We start from the raw sequence: 21948 nt of genomic DNA, 5'->3' as shown, positions 1-21948 counted from the left end.
TTCTGCTTCTTCTTCCTTGTTTTTTTTAGAGGCAGCGTGCATCCAAAATACTGCATTAGACTACCACCTTCCACTGGGTTGAAAATTAGACTCAATTCAACTTTCAAATCGAAGTTCCCCTTCTCGCCATTCTCTCATAGAACCAGCCCTATTGATTGATTAATATTAATAAGCTATTATAAATGTGCTGATTTGCTGGGCCGTATTCACTGTCTCTAACTAAATGGACTAAATCACAGTGGACGGACACAACCTAGTGTATACAAAAGAAAAATCTACTATCTACACACATTTATTCAGTATTGGTTCAGAGGATTGGTACATGAGTTACAGGTTGTGTTCATTGTCTCTCGAGTATCAGTATTTAATTTATTTAATACAATGTAAAAAATCAAGACAGGGAATAAAGTACCAAATACTGTCAGCAGGAACTCCACTGACTTTATTGCAATGTATAGCACATTCTGGCCACTGAGGGGCGCTACATTCCCACAAATGTGAGAACCTCACTTCCAACTATATTACTGTATAATAATCCTTAAGGCAAATAACTGAGAGAAGTGGTCACATCTATTTAATGGGTTACAAGAGTGAAGTCACAATAATAACATACACCTTACTGTATCAGGACAAAATCAAAATCAATCTATTCAACATTGTAAAAAATAATACACTGTTAAATTTGCTTGTGGCAAAAACATATATCATCAAAACGGTATGTTTTACAAAAACAAATGAAAGAATTCATATCATTTGGCTGGTCTATATTAGTTAGTTGTTCGAGACACATCAAAACAGGATTATTAGTGTTGCTGTTAACAAAGTTAGCTTCATAATTCAAGCTCAACTTTACAACTAAACGCAGTAGCAGAGGAGTCGCTCCCTGATGGCCAGTAGAGAGAATGCAAGATTAAGGCACTTAAGCCTTGGCTTCACTTTTCAGAACTGGAGGTTGACCTCTGGTGAGCACTAAGAAACTCCAGCCCTTTTCCACATGCAGCACAACAAACAAGGTGAAAGGTGAAAAGTGTGTGGTGAATGCATTGACAGAACAAGGGGGCGCCGCTGGTCAGATAGTAGAGAAGTAAAGGAAAAACAATATGTTTGTTCTCTGCATAACTTAAATACTCCTTGAATCTCAATGCGATTATGAATGTACTAGTTTGATTAGTATTGATATAGTTCCCTACTCCACAACCCTGTTCCTTGGCAGTAAACAGCAGACAGACACAGTTAGCAAGTCGCTGGAAAACACATGCAGCATATGCAGCTATAGAGATGGACTGTTTTCAATGGGGTTGGTGGGGACCAAAACGGAGCTCTAAGAAAGAGACTAATGGACGCAAACACCACTTCATGGTGATAATGTTGCTTTGTGTCTGCTGCTGATTCATCATAACAACTCTGTGAGGTGATAGTATGTCAGAATGTAACCAAGATCTGTACTAACATTTTTACAAAAACAGTAACGTCAGTAATGCTAATAGGCTACGAAGCCACAGCTTGGTGGTGGTTTGTCTATTTTTTTTTTAGCCATATAAGCGGTTAACACCAAAATTAAAATAATGATTAGACATATTATAAATTATACATTTGATTGTAATGTAAATCCTATATTTTACAACTGTGGAACTGAAAAAATGCAATAACTTTGCTTGACTTCGCTTCGATTCTGTTCTTTCGTAAGAACCAATGACATTGGTAAATGTCAGAATTGTCATCCAAACTGTGTCAGTGGGTTGTAAGATGACATTTCTTCTGAATAACATTTGGTGAATGAGGCTCACTGTTTCTTAACGACCACAAACATCTTTGACATTGACATTTCTCCACTGACACTTGTTGCCAGCAGGCAGATATCAGTTTACTTGGGAAAATGACACAATAATGTTGACCATGTGTTGATCAGACTAGTTGTGAGGTGGCTAAACAGACCCATAATAATGCATTTGACGTTGTGTCTTCTCCCCCTGCTGGCTACACGTCGTTAGTAGAATTGCTGGGCGAACGGCGGCACTCGGAGGGAGCAGATTCTTCGAAAACGTCGTCCTCCATGCCTTCTTCTATGGGCTTCATCTTTGATGACTTCTTGGTGCCAGGGGATTTTTCTGAAAAAAAGGTGTATATATTTATAAATCTGAATAGCAGTTATATTAATATCAATATGAAGTGCCTTAAAGTTGCATTATCTCTGCTGGCCATGAGGGGGCGACTCCTCTGGTTGCAAAAAGAAGTCTGATTGCATGGAAGTCTACAGTTTCTTGTCACACGGAAATTCAAAGAAACTATATCTCCCATTGTCTTTAACATCTGTGACTGTGTTGTGCATGTGCGTATGCTTGTTCTCAACAAAAGCAGATTAATTGAAGGAGTAACAGATGATAAAGCTGGGTATGCTTGAGGGCGTGGCTACCTTATGATTGACAGGTTGCTACCAAGGAATTGCTTTTGTTTCTACCATGCTACCAATGCAATTTGCTACTAAGGTTACTTTAAAACTTAGCGGTGAAATGTTCCTCGAATTCTTAAAGCTAACTTTCTTAACAGCTTCACATCAGAAGACCAGATGCAGATCCCCCAGTCACTCCTCCTCAGTCCAAATATGGTCACTTTTGTTCACTGGTTGCAAAAATCCAAGATGTCGACGGCCAAAACGCCAAACTCGACACTTCAAAACCATAGTCTAATTTTTCGATCGATGTTTGGTGTGAAAACAGCACAAGTTGACATCTTGTTGGGCGATGATGTGACTTACGTGAGGATCCAGCAGACCCTCCTCGTAGGATCTGGTTGAGGACGTCTTCCGTGTCACTGGTGCTCGCCAAGCTGTTCCTCATCTGCGACATAGAGAGCTGGGAGCACAGGCTGGGCTGGCGGTCCATCTTCTTCACCGCCTGGAGCACATCCACCACCAACATAACCATGAGTACAACAGCTGTAGGTGTCATACGTTCTGGCGTCGATGTGTCCGAGATACTAAGCATTTTTCATTCCAGTTCGACAGCAGAAGTGGACCCACCTTGTCACTGAGTGTGGGGTCATTCAGAGAGTACAGCTTGTTGGTGATGTCTTTGCCGATGAGGTACCTGAACACCTCGTTGAGGAACGTATCGGACTCCAGGAAGTAGGTGAGCCTCTCTCGAGACCAACACATGAACTTGCAGTCCTCCTCCGCCATGATGGTCACCTGTCAATCAAACACGAAAGAAAGCAACCGGTTGAAGCTGAACATTGTTTTTGGCAGCTTTGTATTTAGCCGTTTGGGTTTGTTCACTTCATTCTTACCTGGAACTTCTCTCCTCTGTGCATCTCGGTGGACCTGAACTCTGGAGAGTCGATGAAGGAATTGGTATAGATGTTGTGGAGGAAATGGCCTCGGTACGACACCTTCATCCTGTCACATAGACACATCAAAGTCAAAACTCGGATTCCCCTGAAACACTGCAATGAAGTCTCTTGGAAGTGATTTCAACACATACTTTCCTTTGAGGAGGATGCTCAGGCGTTCGTCTACAGAGGTCTTGTCCTCTGCAGCATAGGCCTGGCCTTTCTTCACGGACTGGATGGTGCAGAACTGTCCCGTGAGCCTCTGGAACAGAGCCTCCTTCACATGGAGGGGCTCGAACATCCGCTTGAAGACCGGGCGCAGGTCTCTGTCGATCTTAATCTGCCAGAGCACAGCCGTCAGTCGTCTTTAATGAAACGCTCACACAGAAAGTCAACTCAGTGATGCGATGACACGGCTCCAGTCAGAGAGTCAGAGATTGTCTCGGCTCTGGCTGTTCATCAGGTCTCTTAGGACCAATCCCAACACCACCCCGAACACCTTGAGTCTTGAACCCTCAGGGACTGAACCGATGTCACCTGGTAAATGGTGTGAGAGGCTGTGAGGGTTTGACATGGTTGCTTTGATGACACAAAAACATTGTCAAATAATCTAGTTGCTTTTTTTTGTCAAAACAGCTTCGATAAGTCAAAGAAATGGTTGATAAATAAACCAGGTGTGTAACACAGCCCTCTCCTCTGATTTCATGTGTTTTATCTTCCATATTCAATCTTGAAAGTATAATATTTACTGACGACTCTCAACGCGTCCTCTTTGTTTACCTTTTTTTTATGTCTCTGGGACAGTCTTTCCCTGGTAACCCTGTGTTTAATGTCACAACGCTGTGATTTGTGGTTCCCTGGTCGTCATCCTCCAGCCACATCATTGTTATTCTGCCTGCCATCTCCTTTCCCCCCGTTATATTCATTAAAACATATTTTTTGGTTGGCGTCCGCAGCCACCAACCAGGAGGCGTGGCGATGACTGCTGGCTCTTTCCTCACAGTAATGCTGCTGCTCACGCTCTCCTGTCTCATTATAGAACTCCTGGTCCCGGTCTCTCAGCTTCCTGGAGGCCCCTCACTGACAACAAATCGCCCAGTGGCAGCCATGGGGTTGTATGTATCTGCATCTCATTACCATAAAGCTGAACCCAACCCAGGAGAAGATGCTGCCTCCTGCCTGTGACACGGCTGAAACTTGTTGTCATGTTGTCAAAGCGATGGTTTCATGAGGTTTGTCCTAAACATTTATTTTTAGGGTGCTACGCTGACGTGCAACTCACCGGCCGGCGCTTGTACAGGAGGAAGAACAAGTGCAGGAAGTTGACCACCAGAAAGACCACGTTCCAAACCATCACGTCCAGGTTGCACCTGTACAGAGTCGCCCAGAGAATGAAGAATCCACATCCTGTCGGGGGGGAAAGACGCGGAACAAAGATGAAGATGGGTTCACTCATTATTCCCACTGCTGTCCACTGTGGACGTCATTTCCAGATATGAACGAGTTCTATATCTGAGAACACAAGAAATAGTGTTAATATGATCATGACCTCAGATGGAAAATAAGTAAATTATTAATAATGACGAGTACAGTAGCTACTTTAGTTTGAGACACTTTGAGAAACTTTTAACAAAAGGGAACAGGACTTTATTTTGTTAAATTCCTAATTCTCATGCCTCTCGTCTTGGACAATGAAAGACCCCAAAGGTTTTTCAAGCTACCTTGCAAGATGGACTAGAGAAGCTGCTGTGTTTTATTTCCCTCTTCCCTCGATCTGTTTCTGTGTAAAACCCTCTGAGACTAGCTAGCGCCAAAGGAGAATGTAAATAAATGAAATGTCAAAGTGTCCCATGAATCCGGCTACTTCCTGTCTCCTCTCTGCTTCCAAGTAGAAGATAAACATGGTGGGAGTGCTTTTTCCATCCGCCATTCTCTCCTTGCTTTATCTGTTAGGGCCTCCACTCTCTTCAGAGATGCTTAAAAAAAAATAATCTTCCAAACCTTAACCGAACTAACACTCAGCAACTCTGTGCCGTTGATTCACCATTATTTTGGCCACTTGTGATTAGAGCAAAGACGTGATAAACGTATTAGCCGAGAGTGTTATCAGCGGAGGAATGCCATCAGCAGGAGGCGCTGTGACCGACCTGTCATCAGGAGGAGGCGCAGCAGGATCATGTGCAGGCCCAGGGTGGTGGGGAGGACCAGACCCACCAGCAGGGACAGGCTCCCCAGATGGAAGAGGAGCTGGTGGGTCTGCTCCCAATCCTGGCAGGAGGTGCCATTGAGTTCCACAGCGGTGAGGCCCGGAGTGGCCGAGGAGAAGGAGGGCAGCGTGGTGAAGAGGAGCGGGGGCAGCTCCGAGGGGGACGACATCCTGCCGCAGGGTCACCTTGACAACAACAGCGGGGTTGGATGGAGGATGATGAATTAGTCAGAGCGTAGAGGTAACGCTCTCATTTCGTTTGTTTCACTAGAGAGCAGCTGAGTGCTGTACAGTGTTCCCTGTGGCACCTCGTTTTGGGAAACGTACGTACGGTGGTCAACGGCAAGGACAAATAACATTTTGATGCCGTATGAATTGTGCCACATATAGTGTTCGTCAACTTGAAAGATGATTTTGCGAGTCAAGAAAGTCTGTCGTACCTGATGTGTTTTTAAGTGCCTTAAACTTGCATTCTCTCTACTGGCCATCAGGGGGCAACTCTTGCATGGAAGTCTATGAGAAAATGACCCTACTTCTCACATTATTTATTATCTCCATAAACAATGTAAACATGAGTTCATGGTTTCAATATATAGTTTCAAATCTTCTTCAATACAGCAGCATAATGTTCATTTAGTCAATTTTGTTCCATTTAGAGTCAAATATACCGTTTGCAGTCTTACAGTTCAACAACCATTCTACGGAATGTGACTTTCTCGACTTGCAAAATTATATTTTATATTGGCAAACATCAATTGTGTAATTCATGGCACAGTTCAAACTATCAAAAATAAAATAAAATAAATAAAGCTGTCTCTCACCATTGACAAATAAGTTTACTATCTCTATTGGGTTTATTCATACAGTTGAATTTCATTATTTTGTTTGTACTTTGTTGCCTTGGCTTTTTAATTTTCTAATTTTAATGGAACATTTCCAGTCAGTCTGCCTGTCTGAGTTCACGTCCCAATTTCACATCACACCCTGTGATAATGTCACAATGGCTAGCGCAGAAAACAGCTCCTATAAATATTTGCCCCTCCGTTCCAAATATTTCTGTTCCACTCAAAGAGAAAGTGCACGTGCTCACACAATAATATTCACATTTAAATATTTCTCCCACTGGCCAGTATCCTCCCAGTGTGACAGGATCAGCTGCCACGGGGAGGACTCTCATATAAAAATAGATGTGCGGGTCAACACGGAGGGATTTCTCACAGCTACAACTTTGGAAAACTGCTCGTCAAAGTAGAGAGGAAAACGTGTCGGGACTTACCGATGGTGCAGCAACGGAGCCGGACTGAGATCTGGACGGAAGACTGGAGACGCTGCTGGTGGTGAATGCAGGGTGGACCTTCAGGTGGCCGGGCTCGAGGGGGAGGGAGGGAGGGAGGGGGAGGGGGGACCGCTCAGTGCGCGTCCCACATTCCTCTGACAGGGAGAGACTAAAAATGGGCAGGAAGGAGAGAGTAGCGCGCCTGCAGTGACTCAGAGCACCGCAAGGGGGAGACAAAGCACACATTTACTTCTTCTAACCGACAAACTTCAGTTCTTACAAATGTAATCTTTTCACTGCCGTTTTCTTTTATTTATTTATTATATATTTATTGTATTTTATTTGTATTTGTTTTCATTGTAGTGATTTGTAGTTGTTTCATCATGGTGTTATATTGGTATTTACATTTGACCTTATTTGTATTCAGGCGGCAGCCTCCGGTTCTGGAGAGTGAAGTCACTCCACCTTTTGGAGTAAATCAACCCTCTTTAATTCTGATTACCTTTACAACAGTCTGTTTTTTTTTTTTCTTTCAAGTTGTGCTGCAAATTCTTATCAAACATTTTGAATACAACATGAGAGCTCTTGGATACAAACTTTTAATATATATTTGATTATTCCATACCTGAATTCTACACTCTTTTGAATGGGTATTTTAATCTAACATAATACATATTATAATATATTCATATTGAATTCTTATTTCAAACAGACCTTTATTTAATTTGACAACATACATTTGTAATATTTACCAAGCCATCTCCATGACAACTGAGCAAACCCCATCCAGTCCTTCCAAAGCACCAAATAAATAAAGATATATTGAATGAACCTGGATTTCACTTTACTGTTTAGCCTGTATTCTATAATACTACTTCTTGTTAAATTTGACAATCCATTTAAGAAAAATCCACACGTAAAATAAAGTAGCATTTATGTTGACAGTACAATAGAGACACAATTAGCTTATTTACATCTGAAAAATGATACATTAAGAAGAGGCACTGATCTAATCTGTCAATATTACACATTACAAGACGTCTGCAGTTTCACTTTGTACATTCCTAATGTAGCCGATTGAATATCGAAGCTTGTAATGAACACAGTAGAGCCGTTTGCCTTTTCGGGTCAGTGTAACAGCATCATCTGAGCCTGAAACACATCAACACGCACACAAACATTCAGTAGTTGTTCTGTGGATGGAGATGAATCAGCTGATCACCGCTGAACCTTCAGTGAGGACTTAACAGCAAGAACAAGTCCTCTATATGGTTCTCTATGCAGCCACCTAGTCCTCTATCTAGTGCTCTACATAGTCCTCTATCTAGTCCTCACATAGTCCTCTATCTAGTCCTCTACATAGTAGATAGTGAGTCGAGAGAAGTGAGTGACACAACCCAGGTTTTTCACCAAACTACCAACTGAATGGAATAGTTTGACATTTTGGGAAATATGCATATTATTATCATCACACCGTGCACCAAGAATGTATGAAAGGATCTCCAACATGGCATCCCATTCATTTTGATAAAAGACACATTTCTCAGGCTTCTGCGGTATTCTGCTTCCCGTGGAGCAGGACTTCCGACTTCCTGTTCCCTCACACATGAAAAGCATGAACATGAATCTTGTTTTAATTAGGATGAGTCAATTAAATGTCTCTGTGACACTCAGAAAAAATGCATTCACAGCTGTTTCTTTTGTGTAGGTTGAATAGGTGTGGCCATGACGTCATGGCTCGGTGCCGTCACTGCGGGTTCGCTGAAGTCTTCTTGTTGCACTCTGTATTTAGCATATTGAGATCTGATGATTATGTGGGCAGAGTTACATCACTTAAAACTCACTTATGGTGCAACCACACTGTGCCCTACCTATCGGACACCACTAGGACTCAGTTAGCTGTTAACGGCTGGGAGCTGAGGCAGTCTTTGCCCCCTGCACCGGCACTTGCAAGTAGACATCTGCTTTTTCTAATTCGGTCCCTGGCATGTAACTCGGTAAGCGGAGATCATAGCGGTGTCCGGCCCTGTCGAAGGCCTGGTCGTTAAGGGAGTACAGCTTCTCTGCGATGTCGTTGCGCACAACCAGGGCAAAGATCTTAGCTATGTAGCGATGTTTGGCAAAAAGCAGGTAGAGTTTTTTCCTCCTCCACGCCACGTATCGACAGGGGTTGTCAGCACGCAGGGTCACCTGTGGAGAACGACGACAAAGACATGAAGCTGCATGAAACAAGCTGGCGTTCATGTGAGTCACCCCCCGATGGCCAGTAGAGAGAATACAGGTTTAAGGCACTTCAGGATTGGCTTCATTATTCATAAATGGAGGTTTTCGCCTGATATAAATGCTATTATTATTTGCACTTGTGCTTATAAATTTCAAGCCAGAACATAAACTTGAAGCAGGTAAAATAATGAAATTAAATTACAGTTAATTGTAATTAACTGTCAAGACGAAAATTTAATTTACAAGCAGAGAAGCTTAAGCTTGTCGACACAGGGTTCAGTGAATATACATTCCTCTGTTATTAGTGGTTGAATTGTTTTGTTGCACATGCACAGGACTAAAAAACGGACCTGGAATACACCCTCCTCCGATGGTCTGAGGGAGTCCCACTCAGGTGAATCCAGAAACTGGAAAGGGTAGATGTAATGCAGAAACTCTCCATTCACTGTCACACGGATTCTGTAGGAGAACGGATGGAAAGTTGATATTCACAAATCCACCTTCCAGTGACAAACACAGAGTCAACAACAACATACACGCCAGCTGGATCAACTGTATAGCTGTGATTTAATTCAAATAAATGGATAAAAGGATGCTGAAATAACTACATAATGATGGTCCAAACCTGTCCACTAACGCTACATTTTAGAGAGAAGTGGACCATCAGGCTACATCAATCACATCTACATGTATATCTACTGCAGGGTCACCTGACTCACCATACTGAAGGGCCATGTACCATAAAAAACAATGGGCAATACAGGTTACACCCTTTGACCACCACAGCAGAACACTAAACAGCTACAGAGATGCAATTTTAGTAACTTAGTGACCACTAATCGTAGCAAGTATCCTCAATCTGTTGCCTCAGCTCAACGTCTGCAGTGTAAAGTGATAACCTCATCGATTGAGGAAGACGTCAACCTATAGATTGAGACTATAAAGTTAAGAAATCAACTGGGAAGTAGGGTCATTTTCTCATTGACTTCCATGCAACGAGACTTCTTTTTGCAGCCAGATGCGTCGCCCCCTGTTGGCTAGCAGAGAGAGTGCAAGTTGAAGGGACCTCAGTTTTGGTTTCACTTTTCAGAAGCAATTTCAGAACTAATTTCCGCTGCTTTTCTGCCACCATAACCTGTGCACAACTGCAGTGACAGAAATTTCCAAAAATGGTCCATTTATAACACAATATGTAGAATTCAAATACTTCAAGGCAGAGTAGGTCATTTAGAAAACCATTTAGAAAAAACAGGCAGGCTGTCCAATTATTTTCTTCAACTCAACTTTTTTGATTGGACAGGATTTTTACAGTCCTGCCACGGCCACAGATAAATGTTTAATTTTTTTATATCAGTGCATTTAACGTATTCATGCAGCTGAACCATGAGTTTAATGAGTCACCTCCCGGACAGCAGCACCGACAGCTTGTCGATAGGCGTCTTCCCCTCGATGGCGAAGCAGTGGTCCCGCTCGATGGTGTGAACTTCTCCCTCGCAGCAGGACACGATTTCCCCGAAGTGTGTGAGCGACACTCCGAGCTTCTTAAAGATGACGGTGTGGAGCTCCTCGAACTCCTTCTCGAAGGAGACGCTCCGGAGCCGGTAGGCGACGTGCAGGACTTGTCCCAAACACACGCCGAAGAGCGCGAAACTCCACAGGAACGAGTCCGTGGTGCAGGGGTCCGACCAAGCCCACAGCGTGGCGCAGAAGAAGCCCAGGGTCAGGAAGGTGAACAGGTAGAGGAGGCCGTAGAAGCCGCTGCCGCCCATGAAGCCGAGGAAGAGGAAGATGTTGGCGAGGTGGAAGACGGCGCCCTCCGAGGCGTCCCTCCACCCCACACACAGCGGGTAGCCCGGCGGCGGCGCCGCCTCCGCCGTCAAGTTCATGGCGTCCAAGTCCAGAGGCTCCATGTCCGCCGAAGTGACCTCAACCAGCGGCGCAAGTCACTCCGAGTCACCGGGTCTCTCCGAGCCACCGGGTCTGTCCGAGTCACCGGGTCTGTCCGAGTCACCGGGTCTGTCCGAGTCACCCGGGTCTGTCCGAGTCACCGGGTCTCTCCGAGTCACCGGGTCTGACCGAGTCACCGGGTCTCTCCGAGTCACCCGGGTCTGACCGAGTCACCAGGTCTCTCCGAGTCACCGGGTCTGTCCGAGTCACCGGGTCTGACGGAGCCTCCGGCAGCAGCAAGCAGACAGCATGCCACCGCACCGAGCGTTAACACCTGGATGTGTCAAGAGCGTCGAGTAAACCGGGATACGACCGGAAGTAGAACAAATAAAAGTAATCCGCGGTACCCCCAATTCACTGAATGGCCTTAGTATTATAGTAAAGTAGTATTAGATTATTTAACAACAACAAAAAATGAGCAAGAGCCCACATATTGCATTTATGCAGATCATTTAATTGTATTTAATTAAACATCAGCAAATTCGTTTTGAACTACTTTCATCATTCTGCACAATTTGTGCATATTATCTTATTACTGCGCATATGTATATAGAGTGTTTTTTTTTGTTTTTTAATGTTTGGAATCTATAAACGAGAATCAAAATGAGATAACTTTATTTTGATAGTCCCAACATCTCCTTTCCGAAATGTCTGTCTCAGTGTGGCTTGACAGCATTAGGCTACAACATGATCTAAATATGATTGCAGTGGTCCTCTTGGTCCTCCTGATACTAAATATCAAATTGTGAATGTGACTGGTGGTGAAAATAATAGTTAAAAAACAAGCAAATAAATCATATCAGCTATTAATTCATTAATAATAATACGCAAATGAGCCATCTGAGTATAAGAGAGCGTTGGACAACAAGTGAACTGATTTCTCCTCATTAATCAGAAGTATGAAGAGATGTTTAGGACCAGAATAGCAGCAGCCCTCCTCCCCGTCTGCCAGGTCAAGGTGACTCTTGTTGGATGGACAAAGTGAGTGTGGCTGATATATCTGGGGCAGTAGCTACCCCTGGTGTATTCACTTCATGTCAGACACAAGCAGCGTCTGGCCCTGTTTCTCAGCAGGTTACAGTTTTCGAGCTATTTTTATTGAGAGATACGACATAGAGTTGTTGTATTTGAGTACATTAACCTAAACTTCTACAAAATGACATTCCCATACAATGAAACTCATCCTCAATTATTCATTTCTGCTACAAAACTATGTGCTATATATTTCTTTATATACACAATTATGTTATTAAACTAATATAATAATAAAAAGGAAGCCCTGTGCAACCCAGACCTCCTCCCTTCTGCAGACTTGGAACTATTTTTTGATACATCAAATCAAACATAATCATGTTCAAATATGTTTCCCTCAAAACAAATTTCACAATGCAGTTTATTTGTGTGGGAATGCACATTTACATTTACATTTAGGGCATTGAGCAGAGGCTTTTGTCAAAAGCAACTTATAAGTTGTAAGTTAATAAGGTAAGGACATAGAGGTTTTTTTTTTGGGGGGGGGGTTAGTGGGTCATGCTATGCAGAGTCGAGGTGAAGTCTGAACAGGTGAGTCTTGAGCCTTTTTCGGAAGATGGCAAGTGACTCTGCTGTCCTGACATTGGTCCACTAATATATATTGATTGCTGGCATACATGTTTGACAACATCCGGCTCATACAAAAGGTTTCTATCTCCAAACGAATCACCAAACACCAGCTTCTCTTCCAGCATCACCACCATGGATAGTCTGTGTGGTGAGCAGTGATGCCAATTAGCACTGATGTTGGTGCGTATGTAGGGAATATGGCTGTTGTCCAATCACACGCCAGCTTCCCGAAAACACAGTCCTGAGAGACAAACTGCAATAATTACAATGTCCTCCAGGAGATGACCCGGCGCTCTGTGCCAGCGCTCTCTTATTTTTAGCATCCGTGGATGGACGGCGGAGCAGATGCAGGGATCCATTCTGGTGCCAGAAGGTCTCCGATTCCATCTCATAAATGACAGCTTTCAGTGTGAGGACTGTCCTCAACAGCACACACCGGACCGACTCATTTCCAGCTCTCCATTACTTCCAGCCCCGGAACAAAGAAGAGTTTTCTTCTCCTCACTGTTTTATCAGAAACTCACACAGTGTGTAAAGTTGTCAGACAATAAGTGAGGGAACAGTATAAATATAGACCAGGGGTGTTTCCAGGACTTGAAGACATTTGGGGCCTAGCCCAGACTTCTGTCGGGGGCCCAGGTGGATCCTCCTCCAGAAATAAAATGATATACAAGCGCTTTTTATGCAAAGTAGGCTCCACATGTCACACAAATAATTGAAAAACCGAAGTGTGTACCTCAAAACGGTTGTTCTCGATTAATTATGAACCGTGATGTTAAAAAGATGAGCAGCTGTTAGTTATTATTATTATATTGTGTAGAAACATAATATTGCACTGCTATAAATGTATTTATGTTGTTGGATATAACTAAGTCCATTTACTTAATTACTGGGTTTATACGACATCAAAGTACTAGTACTTGCGTATTTCCATTTTATTGGATCCTCGGAAATAGTGCACTTTTTTAAAAAATGACCCTCCGCTAATTAAACGAGGAGGTTGCGCGTTGCAAAAGTTTCCCCAGTGACGTCGTCTCAGATCGAGGGCCTCAATTCATCTCCCAATTCTGGAAGGAGTTCTGTGCAATGTTGGGGGGGGGGCACCTTCAGCCTCTCATCTGGATATCATCTGCAGGCAGACGGAAATAGGACAGGCTTTTCTTTCAGATACAGTCCATGTCTCTCTCTCTCCGACTCCGATCGGACTCACATGTACTTGCTGCCTCTTTGTGAGGAGGACGTTTGCTAATTAACTCAGACTGGAAGGAGCTTCTTGGGAGACAAGTGGAAAGGTAGAGTGACACCGGTGGACTAACCAGTCTACAGATGTGGTTTGACAGGCCTGTCGGACCTCGTTAAGAGAACGTGTGACACACACGGTGGCTGAGGAGGGACCTGAAGTGGGCTTGAGGCGTGGGAAGACGAGATATGAGGCTGAAATCAGAGAGTAGGAGGCAGGTGACGGGAACGTGGAGGTGGATGAGCCATTATTCTGTCCTTAAAAGCTTTTTTGATATTAGGTGCGAGGAAAGGGTCAGGTGAGATGTTCTCCCCTTCAGCTGACTGCAATCAGCCCGGTGACGGCAATCAATCAGTCAGAGTGCTTATATAAGGGAGTTGCAGATCCCAGATCCCTGATCAGGTCCTACGGATCCCTGTGTGCCATGCGTCTAGAGGGTCAACACCTTCAGTTGGTTCGCTGGGGTTTGTGTTTGAGTGAGTCTTGGTTGTGTGTTTTTTACTTTAAGCCTTTTTGTTCCCACTTCATTGTTTGGTTATGGGGTGTTTTATCTGTCATTTTGGTAAAATCAGTGTATGACTGAGTTTTTATTTCTCCAATCACCTTTTTGAACCCACTTGACCCAGTTTTGTTAGTTTCCCAACCCGTGACCTCGTCCTTCAGGCTTTTATTTCCGGGAACGTAACACTGTTTCTGATACCACCAACTTCTCTGATTTTACCATCCCATCGATGGTAAAATCAGAGAAGTTCATAAGCCCTTCCTCCTCTGACCAACGCCATCAAACATCCATAAAGACGCACGTAATCTGCCAAGACCCACAATCAACAGAGCGTAGTTCCCTGTCCTCGTCCACGGAGGACAATCATTGTCACTCTCGCTGGCCGGCTGTCCATCAGCAATGCAGATCAGTGCAAATGATGCGTGTTTGAGTCTTTTATAACGTCTGAAAGCACAGTCGGAGTGTTCAACCCCCAAACAAAAGAGATATGGAAAGCAGATTCACTCCTTTTATCCTCCCTGCATAATGAGAGAAGAGCAGACAGGCGATTTCTATCTGACCTTTTTTTCTCTGTTACTCTCTTCTTTCAGATAACACACACTTCCTCTAATCTAAAGGCCAGCAGGGGGAAAAGAGGAAGAGGTTGGTTCTTGGTTTTGTTCATTCATCTTCAAACTGTTAAGAACCGTTACTGTTGGTCTAGTTTTTTCTTCTTCCTTTAATTGAGGGTGCTGTTTAGATTATAGGATCGTCATTTTCTTGGAGACAGAGTTGCTCTAGGAGTTACAGAAGACATACATTGTGTAGTGCTTATTACTGAATGCTAAAATGCTATGCTAAAATGGTGAACTGTTAGAAAGGTAATTGAGGATTAAGATGATGCAAAAACACCTCGAGGCACTTCCTCTCATGGCAATATCGAAAACTGATTTTGCTATACTGTATGTCCAAATCTCTGTGGCCACATTTTATTAAGGCATCACCACAATAAAGGAAAAACATGTTTTTGTGTTATTGATTCTATAAATATAATTGATGATGCTGTTCCATTGTTAGACCGCCTCCCTTCGTGAGACAAGCCAGAGAACAAACTGCTTTTTAACCAGTGAAAATGTTTCTGCAAGGCCACCAACTTTACATTTAATAAAAACACGATGCATTTTGGAAACCATCTTTTTTCATTATCTTCAGATCCTTAGAAACGAGGTCTGAGCACCACATCGCCTTCTGTGTATGCAAGGAAGGTTTCCCTATAATAATATTAATAATAATAATATTTGAAGGTCAACTTTATGATTGGAGCTTCAAACTATTCTGTATAGTGCAGTCAATAGTTATTTAAGCTATTTTTGGTTGCTATATAAAGTGTGTCTCCTATCTGTGGTTGGATAAGTAGTCTGTTCTCTCAACATGCTTAGCTCCCCCTGGTGGACAAAATGAGAAAAGACAGACGAGCGCTTCATCAGGTGGACTTGTTTTACACTCTTTGTCAGGTGGGTGGATCCAGTGAAAACAAACTGCTCACAGAAACGTGCAGCCACCATCCAACATTCATGACTTTGTATTATCAGGAGCTGCAGTCATACATGGTCTCAGTGGAGTTTTATTGTCCCAAACTCTGAGGGGAAACACCCAATACATGTCAGCTTTAATCTTCAGGAAATAAAAAAAAAGAAATTCAAAATCTTCAATGTCAGACTTCTGTATTTAGCCTTTTTCTAAACTTAAATCGCACTGTTGCTCCCACCCATTTGCCTCAAATAAATACATCCACATTCAGTCGCACACAAATGGAATGTCTTGTTCATTTATCTCTCATCTGGTGGTGTGCTTCGCCTCTCATTGGACGGCCTGCCAGATGATGATGACGAGGAGGGCGAGGACCAGCGACAGCACCAAGGCCAGCATGCACTTCCTCTTACGGGATTTCCTCTGGACACAACAAAACGTTAGATGAGAGTTAACGGATCAAATGGAAGTAAAGTGCATCATCATGACGTGCTGTTAAACGTATTGATCCTCGTACTAATCGATAAGGTTCCTACATTATCCTACATTTATCATGTGAAAAGATTCCAAACCAAGAATGTGTCCCTCAAAACTTCCCAGGCCTTTCTGTGGTTAATATAGCCTTAAATTAACCACCTAAGGGGTCAAAAATGTCCTTATTATGACTTGCTCCTTTAGCTTTTCATGGAACGTTTGCATCGTTTTGTCCAGCTCCTCTATCTTACCTGGTAATGGGCTGCCTTCTGCAGCTGGATGGCCCCTCTGTCTACATGAACCTCAGCGTTCTCCACATGGGCCTCAATGGTGTCTGTGGATCAGAAGACCGGAAGAGCTTCAGGGTGACATCCAAATGACACGTGTAAAGCAACGAGTGGTGCACCGATGCTAGAAAAGGTTCGGAACACCCTGCTGTAGAAACGGTGCCACAAGTATAAGGGACATCAGATTATTCCATACCATGTGTATTGCATAATGAATACATTCTTAACATTTTAATTAATAGGTAAACAGATGTTAAGTTCCGTTATCTGTCGTCTATTATTCCATTACTTTTCCTGAAGTTTTAGATTTTTGTAGAGATATTCAGGCAGGATATATAAAAGGAAGTTTCTTCTGACTTACCAATCATCTCTCCCTGATCGTGGATCATCACAGCCAGGTCCTTGAAGATCTGGTTCACATCCATAATGTTGGCCTCCAGCTGCTGGATGTTGGTCTCTCTCTCCTTGATGATGTCCAGGTCCTCCTCTGTGACGGCGGGCTCGTCGGTCTGAGACTGGCTCTGACCCCAGTCATCATCCCTAATCCATCACACGGGTCCAACTTTATTTTACGGCTCAAAGTAGCATTCAAAGATACTGGGTGTCAGATCCATGGAGAAGGCAAACTGGTTCTTAAAATTCTCATCTCAAAACACACTTACTCATCAAACGTAAGCAGCTGCTCATTCCCACTTCCATCTCCCTGTAGACGGGAAAGTGTGCAGTTAATTAACAGCGAGAGTTGAAGAGTAACGTTATTGGCTGGCCAATGGAAAGCCTGGTACTCGCCGTGACTCTGGATCCGGCTCGGGCTCTGGCCACGGACTCCTTCGCTCTGTCGGCCGCCCTCCGCTGCACCACCTGGAAGTTGTGGAGGGCTGCAGAGAAATCGTTCATCAAACGCTCCTTCTGCAGCTTCTGCTGCCTCTGGAAGGAAGGAGGATACAAATGCATATTAATATGTCTCTGGTCTGCATAAAACATTTTATTATGTAAACATGTTTTCTTGAAAGGATAGCTCGTTATGTACGAATTAATGTTGGCAAAAAAATATTTTAATAATCATATATAAATATTCAAATATGTATTATCAGTCTAAATCCACATGAACCACTCTTTACATGAATCAGTTCCACCACACAGCGCTTCTATCTTTTCACAGCTGGCCGCCGCCATCTCGGTTATTGCAACCAGTGATGGAAGTGAACATATTTGTAGTAGCGATGGGTGAATCTGTTTTATACAAGCAGCAACCCTACTGGATCTGGCTTCTGGTAGGAAGGCCGTGGTAGCCGTCTGTCAATCACCAGGTAGCCCCGCCCTAAAGCATACCCTGCTTGATGATCTATGTGACTCTAAATGGACCATAATGTACTAAACGAACATCCTGCTGTATTGAAGGAGACTTGAACTAGAAATTGAAACCATAAACTCTTTTTTTTATCTTTTTTTATTTTTACTTTCAGGGTCAGGTTCAGAGTTCAGGGTCAGGTTCTAGAATACACCCCAGTTTGGCTCCGCCCACAAAACACATTATCGCTGTTCAGAAACACAAAAAGGTCTAAAAATCAGGCAATGAAAGGTGTTTTGACCAAGTGAGTCACGCAACCAAGAGGTCCTTGAGCACGCAGCATAACTGGCCGTCCAAAATGTGAATGCAGGACGTGGACAGACACGGAGATGCGCACGCACTCACACAAGCGCGCACGCACTTTGAAGTGAGGCTCTTCGGTCGGATTGATTTCATGGAAAAATTCCATCCCACTCCCACTTCACATGACTGAAACGTGTCAGTACAATTAGCACCATTCTCTCCACATTCCCTCCATGATGACACCATTATCCCCTCATTAATGAGAGGCATCAGATGTGCGTGTCTCACCGCTCATTTCCTCCCGTTTCTCAGGAGAAATTCTAATTGTGCACGGTTCCCCTCCTCTCATTCTTCCTGGTGTGTGTGTGTCTGTGTGTGTGTGTGTGTGTGTGTGACATGAGCGCCATCTGCTGGGCCCCTGCAGACTTGAGCGGTGCGCCCCAAACTCTGATACCAGTCTGCTGTAACCTGTCACTGTTAAAATACCTTTTTAATACGTTTGGTGCAAAAGAAGGAGAAGCTGTAACAAGTTTAAGTCTGTAACGACATAATGAATACATGCTGTAAATCTGCCCTGGACAGGTTTATGTGTGTCATGTGTTGTTTTGGCATCGGATCAGCAACTCTCAACAACTGGGCTGCTATAATGGCTTGATAAAATCTCTCTCCCTCGCTCGCTCCCCTCCTCCCGACCTGAAACTGTCCATGTACGGGAACAGTTTTTAATGAAAGCATTGATCTAACCCTGGATTGAATTCCCGTCAGGGGTGGGACTCGCCAGAGGTGCCACAATACGACCTTACTGCAATTGTAAACACTGTGGGATATGCCGAGTATTGTGGTAACATATTGCGATTTATCACCAAAAGTGTGTGACTTTTGTCTGTCTTTATCTTATATGATACACGTGTATAACAACCTGTTCCATGGATGTAGTCATGGTGACATCACCCATTGGTTACAAAGTTAGCTTCATAATTCATGGTGAACTTTACAGCGGAGGGTTGAAGTCATCTTAGCAGTGAGCTGTCAATCACTCACCTGTTCTGATGGGGACGGCGGTGGGGGCAGCGACCCCAGCTCCTTCAGCAGTCTGTTGGTTTCTTTAGCCAGCTGGTTGGTGTAGTGCTGCAGCTGTTGTCTGCAGGGGAACACACACACTGAATAGTTGTACTGCTCACACTCCAACAATGGCAATATGTGATGTATCACCTGGGATACGGATAATCCAAGGCCGCTACTTACAGCCGTTCCTGGAGCTCTGAGGTTTTCTGACTCGTCCCCGGCTGGTTGAGGAGGCTTTTGATCTGACCAGCTGCAGAGATAAGAACCACCTCAGTTCACTTTCGAGGAATTTATTCATCGGAAATGTTCATATCGTGATCGTGAACATCGTTGCACTGAAGCACTCACAGTTTTGGCTGATCTTCTGGATGTTGGAGCTGCATGTCTGGATGAGACTGCTGAAGTCCCGGGGCTGGGACCAGCTGCTCTCGGTGCTCATGTAGGACATCCTGGCTGTGAACCGCCGGCCTGTCACACTGCAGACGAGCTCGGTGTAAGCACACATGTAAGGCACAGCACATTGTGTGTGTAGTTCAGTCAATTTCACCTTTTGAAATACTTCCAGCAGTGATATTTCAGAGCTGAGGGGCTAATTATCGTATTAGTGGGAAGCAGAAAATGAATCGTTTCATTTAGGCCCAATATGTGTCAGTTCCTGCTTCCCAAATGTGAGATGCTTTTCATTGTCTAACATTTTTGTAAAATCCATATCTTAAGACTATGGACATCTAAATATAATTTGAAGACAGTCAAATTGGTGTCTGTAAAGCAGATTATACCAAATTCTACTATAATAAGTGTGTATTACACTACATTGTAAACTCCTACAAGTCCTGCATTCAAAATATTACTCAAGTAAAATACATATTATCATCAAAATGTGCTTAGAGACCAAAAGTATTGCTCTTCATGCAGAATAATATGGATTATATCATTGTATTAATATGCTCTTCACTGGTTAAAGTGGAGCTCATTTTAACGACTTTATATACCACTGGATATTTAATCTATAATAATAAATCATCATGTATTTGTTGGTTATATTTTGTTTAGTTCATCTGAATCTGGGAAGTACCTAAACTGTCAGATAGATAAAGTACAGTGTTTACTCTGAGATGTGGAGTAGAAGTATAAACTGGCATAAAATAAAAGTACATCAACACTGTATTTAAGTACAGCATTTGAGTACATGTACTGAGTTATATTCTATCACCTTAGATACATACATTTAATTAATTACTGTTGTCCAACTCTAGTCAATAAACGGCTGTTTCAAATATTCTGTTTCTACTCAATATTAATAATTACTAACAACTACTAATATGTGGTTTCTAATAACACATGTGTTTTGAATGTGAACAAGGAGCGCATAGAAATAGAGCAGTAAGGTTACAGCCCTTCTTCTTCTACGCTAAATTAACGTGTGGTTTACACCGTTATCGGCTGGAAATACCCCAGTCATCGTGTGCATAAACCTGTTCAAGATAATAATACTGCAGAATAAATAATAAACAACAACAATACACTGCTGTAAATAAAGGGTGTCCACGGAGTGGGTCTCTTACTTGGCAGTGAAGTTGACGTCGTCAGCGTCTCCGGTTCATAACGTCTCACATCAACATGTCTCCAGGAGGGTTCACGAGCCCAGCCCGGCCGCCGGCGACGTCACGCGCTCACTAATCCGGCATTATCGCTACGATGCATTCACGGTCCGTAGCGAATATTGGTCAACGCGAGTTCTGGGAGGTTATTTATAGTTGACTGTAAAAACATGGATTTGTTTTTGTGTTTGCTGATGGTGGAAGCTGACATTGTGATTGATCGGTTTTAAATGCGCATTAAGACGCTGCCGGCTGGTCAGTGTGGCGGGCCAGAAGCTTCATCTGGGGGAATAACCCCGTGCCTGTCCCATGACTTTATCACTGACTCTAATAATATGACTGGATGCAGCAGCGCGAGGCCCTGCACGTGACACCAGATAAAAGCCACATGGACATAAGAGATAATTGCAATTAAACGTGAATTCCCAACAGGCCCTCGCAGAATGCAGGAATCCAACTATAAACTTCAGAACATGTGGTGTGAAAGCAAATGAACCAACCAGAGGATTTTATGAGAGCAGATATGTGATTGTATGATTTAAAAAGAAATCCATGTGCTGATGGTCTAAAGATGTTCAAACTGGTGTGCTTGAATCTGACTGTGTCAGTTTTTAATATCAGTTCATTAAGTCTATTAAAAAGTGTTTGACAGTAATACCAGTCACCATGGAGTGCCCTTTTGTTCAGTCGTGTCCCTACATTATTCATCATAACATGCAGATTATTGCGCTGCATGAACTGCTGTCAGCCACCATAATTTATTTCCCCCGCGTTGGTCCTGATGATGCAGGAGGACGATCAACGACTTACCTGTCAGTTTGTATAACTTTGTGTTTACTCCTCTAGCTCCTCATCGCTCCTCTGGATCCTCTGTAAAAAGTCAAACCAAATAAACCCAACTATTGGTAGGAAAGTGAAAGTAAGTGATTATCCTGAAGAGGCAGTTCAAAGAAACCTGCTCTATAGAGGCTACAAAGCAAAATATCCAGTTATAACAGCACCAAACTAAGACATTCGGTGCAATGTGTTTGATTGGTCACTAGGTGTCAGGTTAAGACAATGATATTCAGTTGATCATTTTATAATGACAGATTT

General features: G+C 43.2%; 3 protein-coding genes across 3 annotated transcripts; all 3 read right to left on the bottom strand.

Annotated features, from left to right (window-relative positions):
- Window positions 1-561: 561 nt before the first annotated feature.
- popdc1 (popeye domain cAMP effector 1) lies at window positions 562-6909 on the bottom strand. Its single transcript, XM_084026042.1, has 8 exons — window positions 6810-6909; window positions 5475-5719; window positions 4610-4734; window positions 3480-3667; window positions 3286-3394; window positions 3020-3187; window positions 2756-2894; window positions 562-2108 (listed from the first exon to the last, which is right to left on the bottom strand). The coding sequence occupies exons 2-8, from the start codon at window positions 5701-5703 to the stop codon at window positions 1978-1980; spliced, it is 1089 nt and encodes a 362-aa protein (XP_083882168.1). The 5' UTR covers window positions 5704-5719; window positions 6810-6909; the 3' UTR covers window positions 562-1977.
- A 1134-nt stretch (window positions 6910-8043) lies between these two features.
- popdc3 (popeye domain cAMP effector 3) lies at window positions 8044-11245 on the bottom strand. The gene is made up of 3 exons (XM_084026853.1): window positions 10434-11245; window positions 9383-9491; window positions 8044-8999 (listed from the first exon to the last, which is right to left on the bottom strand). Exons 1-3 carry the CDS (start codon window positions 10940-10942, stop codon window positions 8712-8714), a joined length of 906 nt encoding a protein of 301 aa, XP_083882979.1. The 5' UTR covers window positions 10943-11245; the 3' UTR covers window positions 8044-8711.
- A 4665-nt stretch (window positions 11246-15910) lies between these two features.
- On the bottom strand, window positions 15911-21156 carry LOC311024140 (syntaxin-12-like). The gene is made up of 9 exons (XM_084026420.1): window positions 20818-21156; window positions 19601-19728; window positions 19433-19502; window positions 19229-19328; window positions 17379-17520; window positions 17256-17292; window positions 16955-17133; window positions 16558-16640; window positions 15911-16255 (listed from the first exon to the last, which is right to left on the bottom strand). The coding sequence occupies exons 2-9, from the start codon at window positions 19698-19700 to the stop codon at window positions 16163-16165; spliced, it is 804 nt and encodes a 267-aa protein (XP_083882546.1). The 5' UTR covers window positions 19701-19728; window positions 20818-21156; the 3' UTR covers window positions 15911-16162.
- Window positions 21157-21948: the final 792 nt, after the last annotated feature.

This window comes from Eutrigla gurnardus, assembly GCF_963514095.1.
Source record: "Eutrigla gurnardus genome assembly, chromosome: 14".
NCBI lineage: Eukaryota > Metazoa > Chordata > Actinopteri > Perciformes > Triglidae > Eutrigla > Eutrigla gurnardus.
The sequence above is the reverse complement of the archived record's forward strand: the minus strand, read 5'-3'. Positions and strand labels throughout refer to the sequence as shown.

What these genes read in the sequence shown, in the direction of transcription:
- LOC311024140 (XM_084026420.1), bottom strand. Translation starts at nt 19,700, where the DNA reads ATGTCCTACATGAGCACCGAGAGCAGCTGGTCCCAGCCCCGGGACTTC. An exon ending in CCAGAAGATCAGCCAAAACT is followed by an intron (nt 19,503 to 19,600) that starts GTGAGTGCTTCA and finishes TTATCTCTGCAG; the next exon opens with CTGGTCAGATCAAAAGCCTC. An exon ending in CGCCGTCCCCATCAGAACAG is followed by an intron (nt 17,521 to 19,228) that starts GTGAGTGATTGA and finishes CCTTCCTTCCAG; the next exon opens with AGGCAGCAGAAGCTGCAGAA.
- popdc3 (XM_084026853.1), bottom strand. Translation starts at nt 10,942, where the DNA reads ATGGAGCCTCTGGACTTGGACGCCATGAACTTGACGGCGGAGGCGGCG. An exon ending in TCGGTGCTGCTGTCCGGGAG is followed by an intron (nt 9,492 to 10,433) that starts GTGACTCATTAA and finishes GTTCTCCTACAG; the next exon opens with AATCCGTGTGACAGTGAATG. An exon ending in CGGAGGAGGGTGTATTCCAG is followed by an intron (nt 9,000 to 9,382) that starts GTCCGTTTTTTA and finishes CGTTCTCCACAG; the next exon opens with GTGACCCTGCGTGCTGACAA.
- popdc1 (XM_084026042.1), bottom strand. Translation starts at nt 5,703, where the DNA reads ATGTCGTCCCCCTCGGAGCTGCCCCCGCTCCTCTTCACCACGCTGCCC. An exon ending in GCGCCTCCTCCTGATGACAG is followed by an intron (nt 4,735 to 5,474) that starts GTCGGTCACAGC and finishes CCCCCCCGACAG; the next exon opens with GATGTGGATTCTTCATTCTC. An exon ending in AGGGTCTGCTGGATCCTCAC is followed by an intron (nt 2,109 to 2,755) that starts GTAAGTCACATC and finishes CCTTTTTTTCAG; the next exon opens with AAAAATCCCCTGGCACCAAG.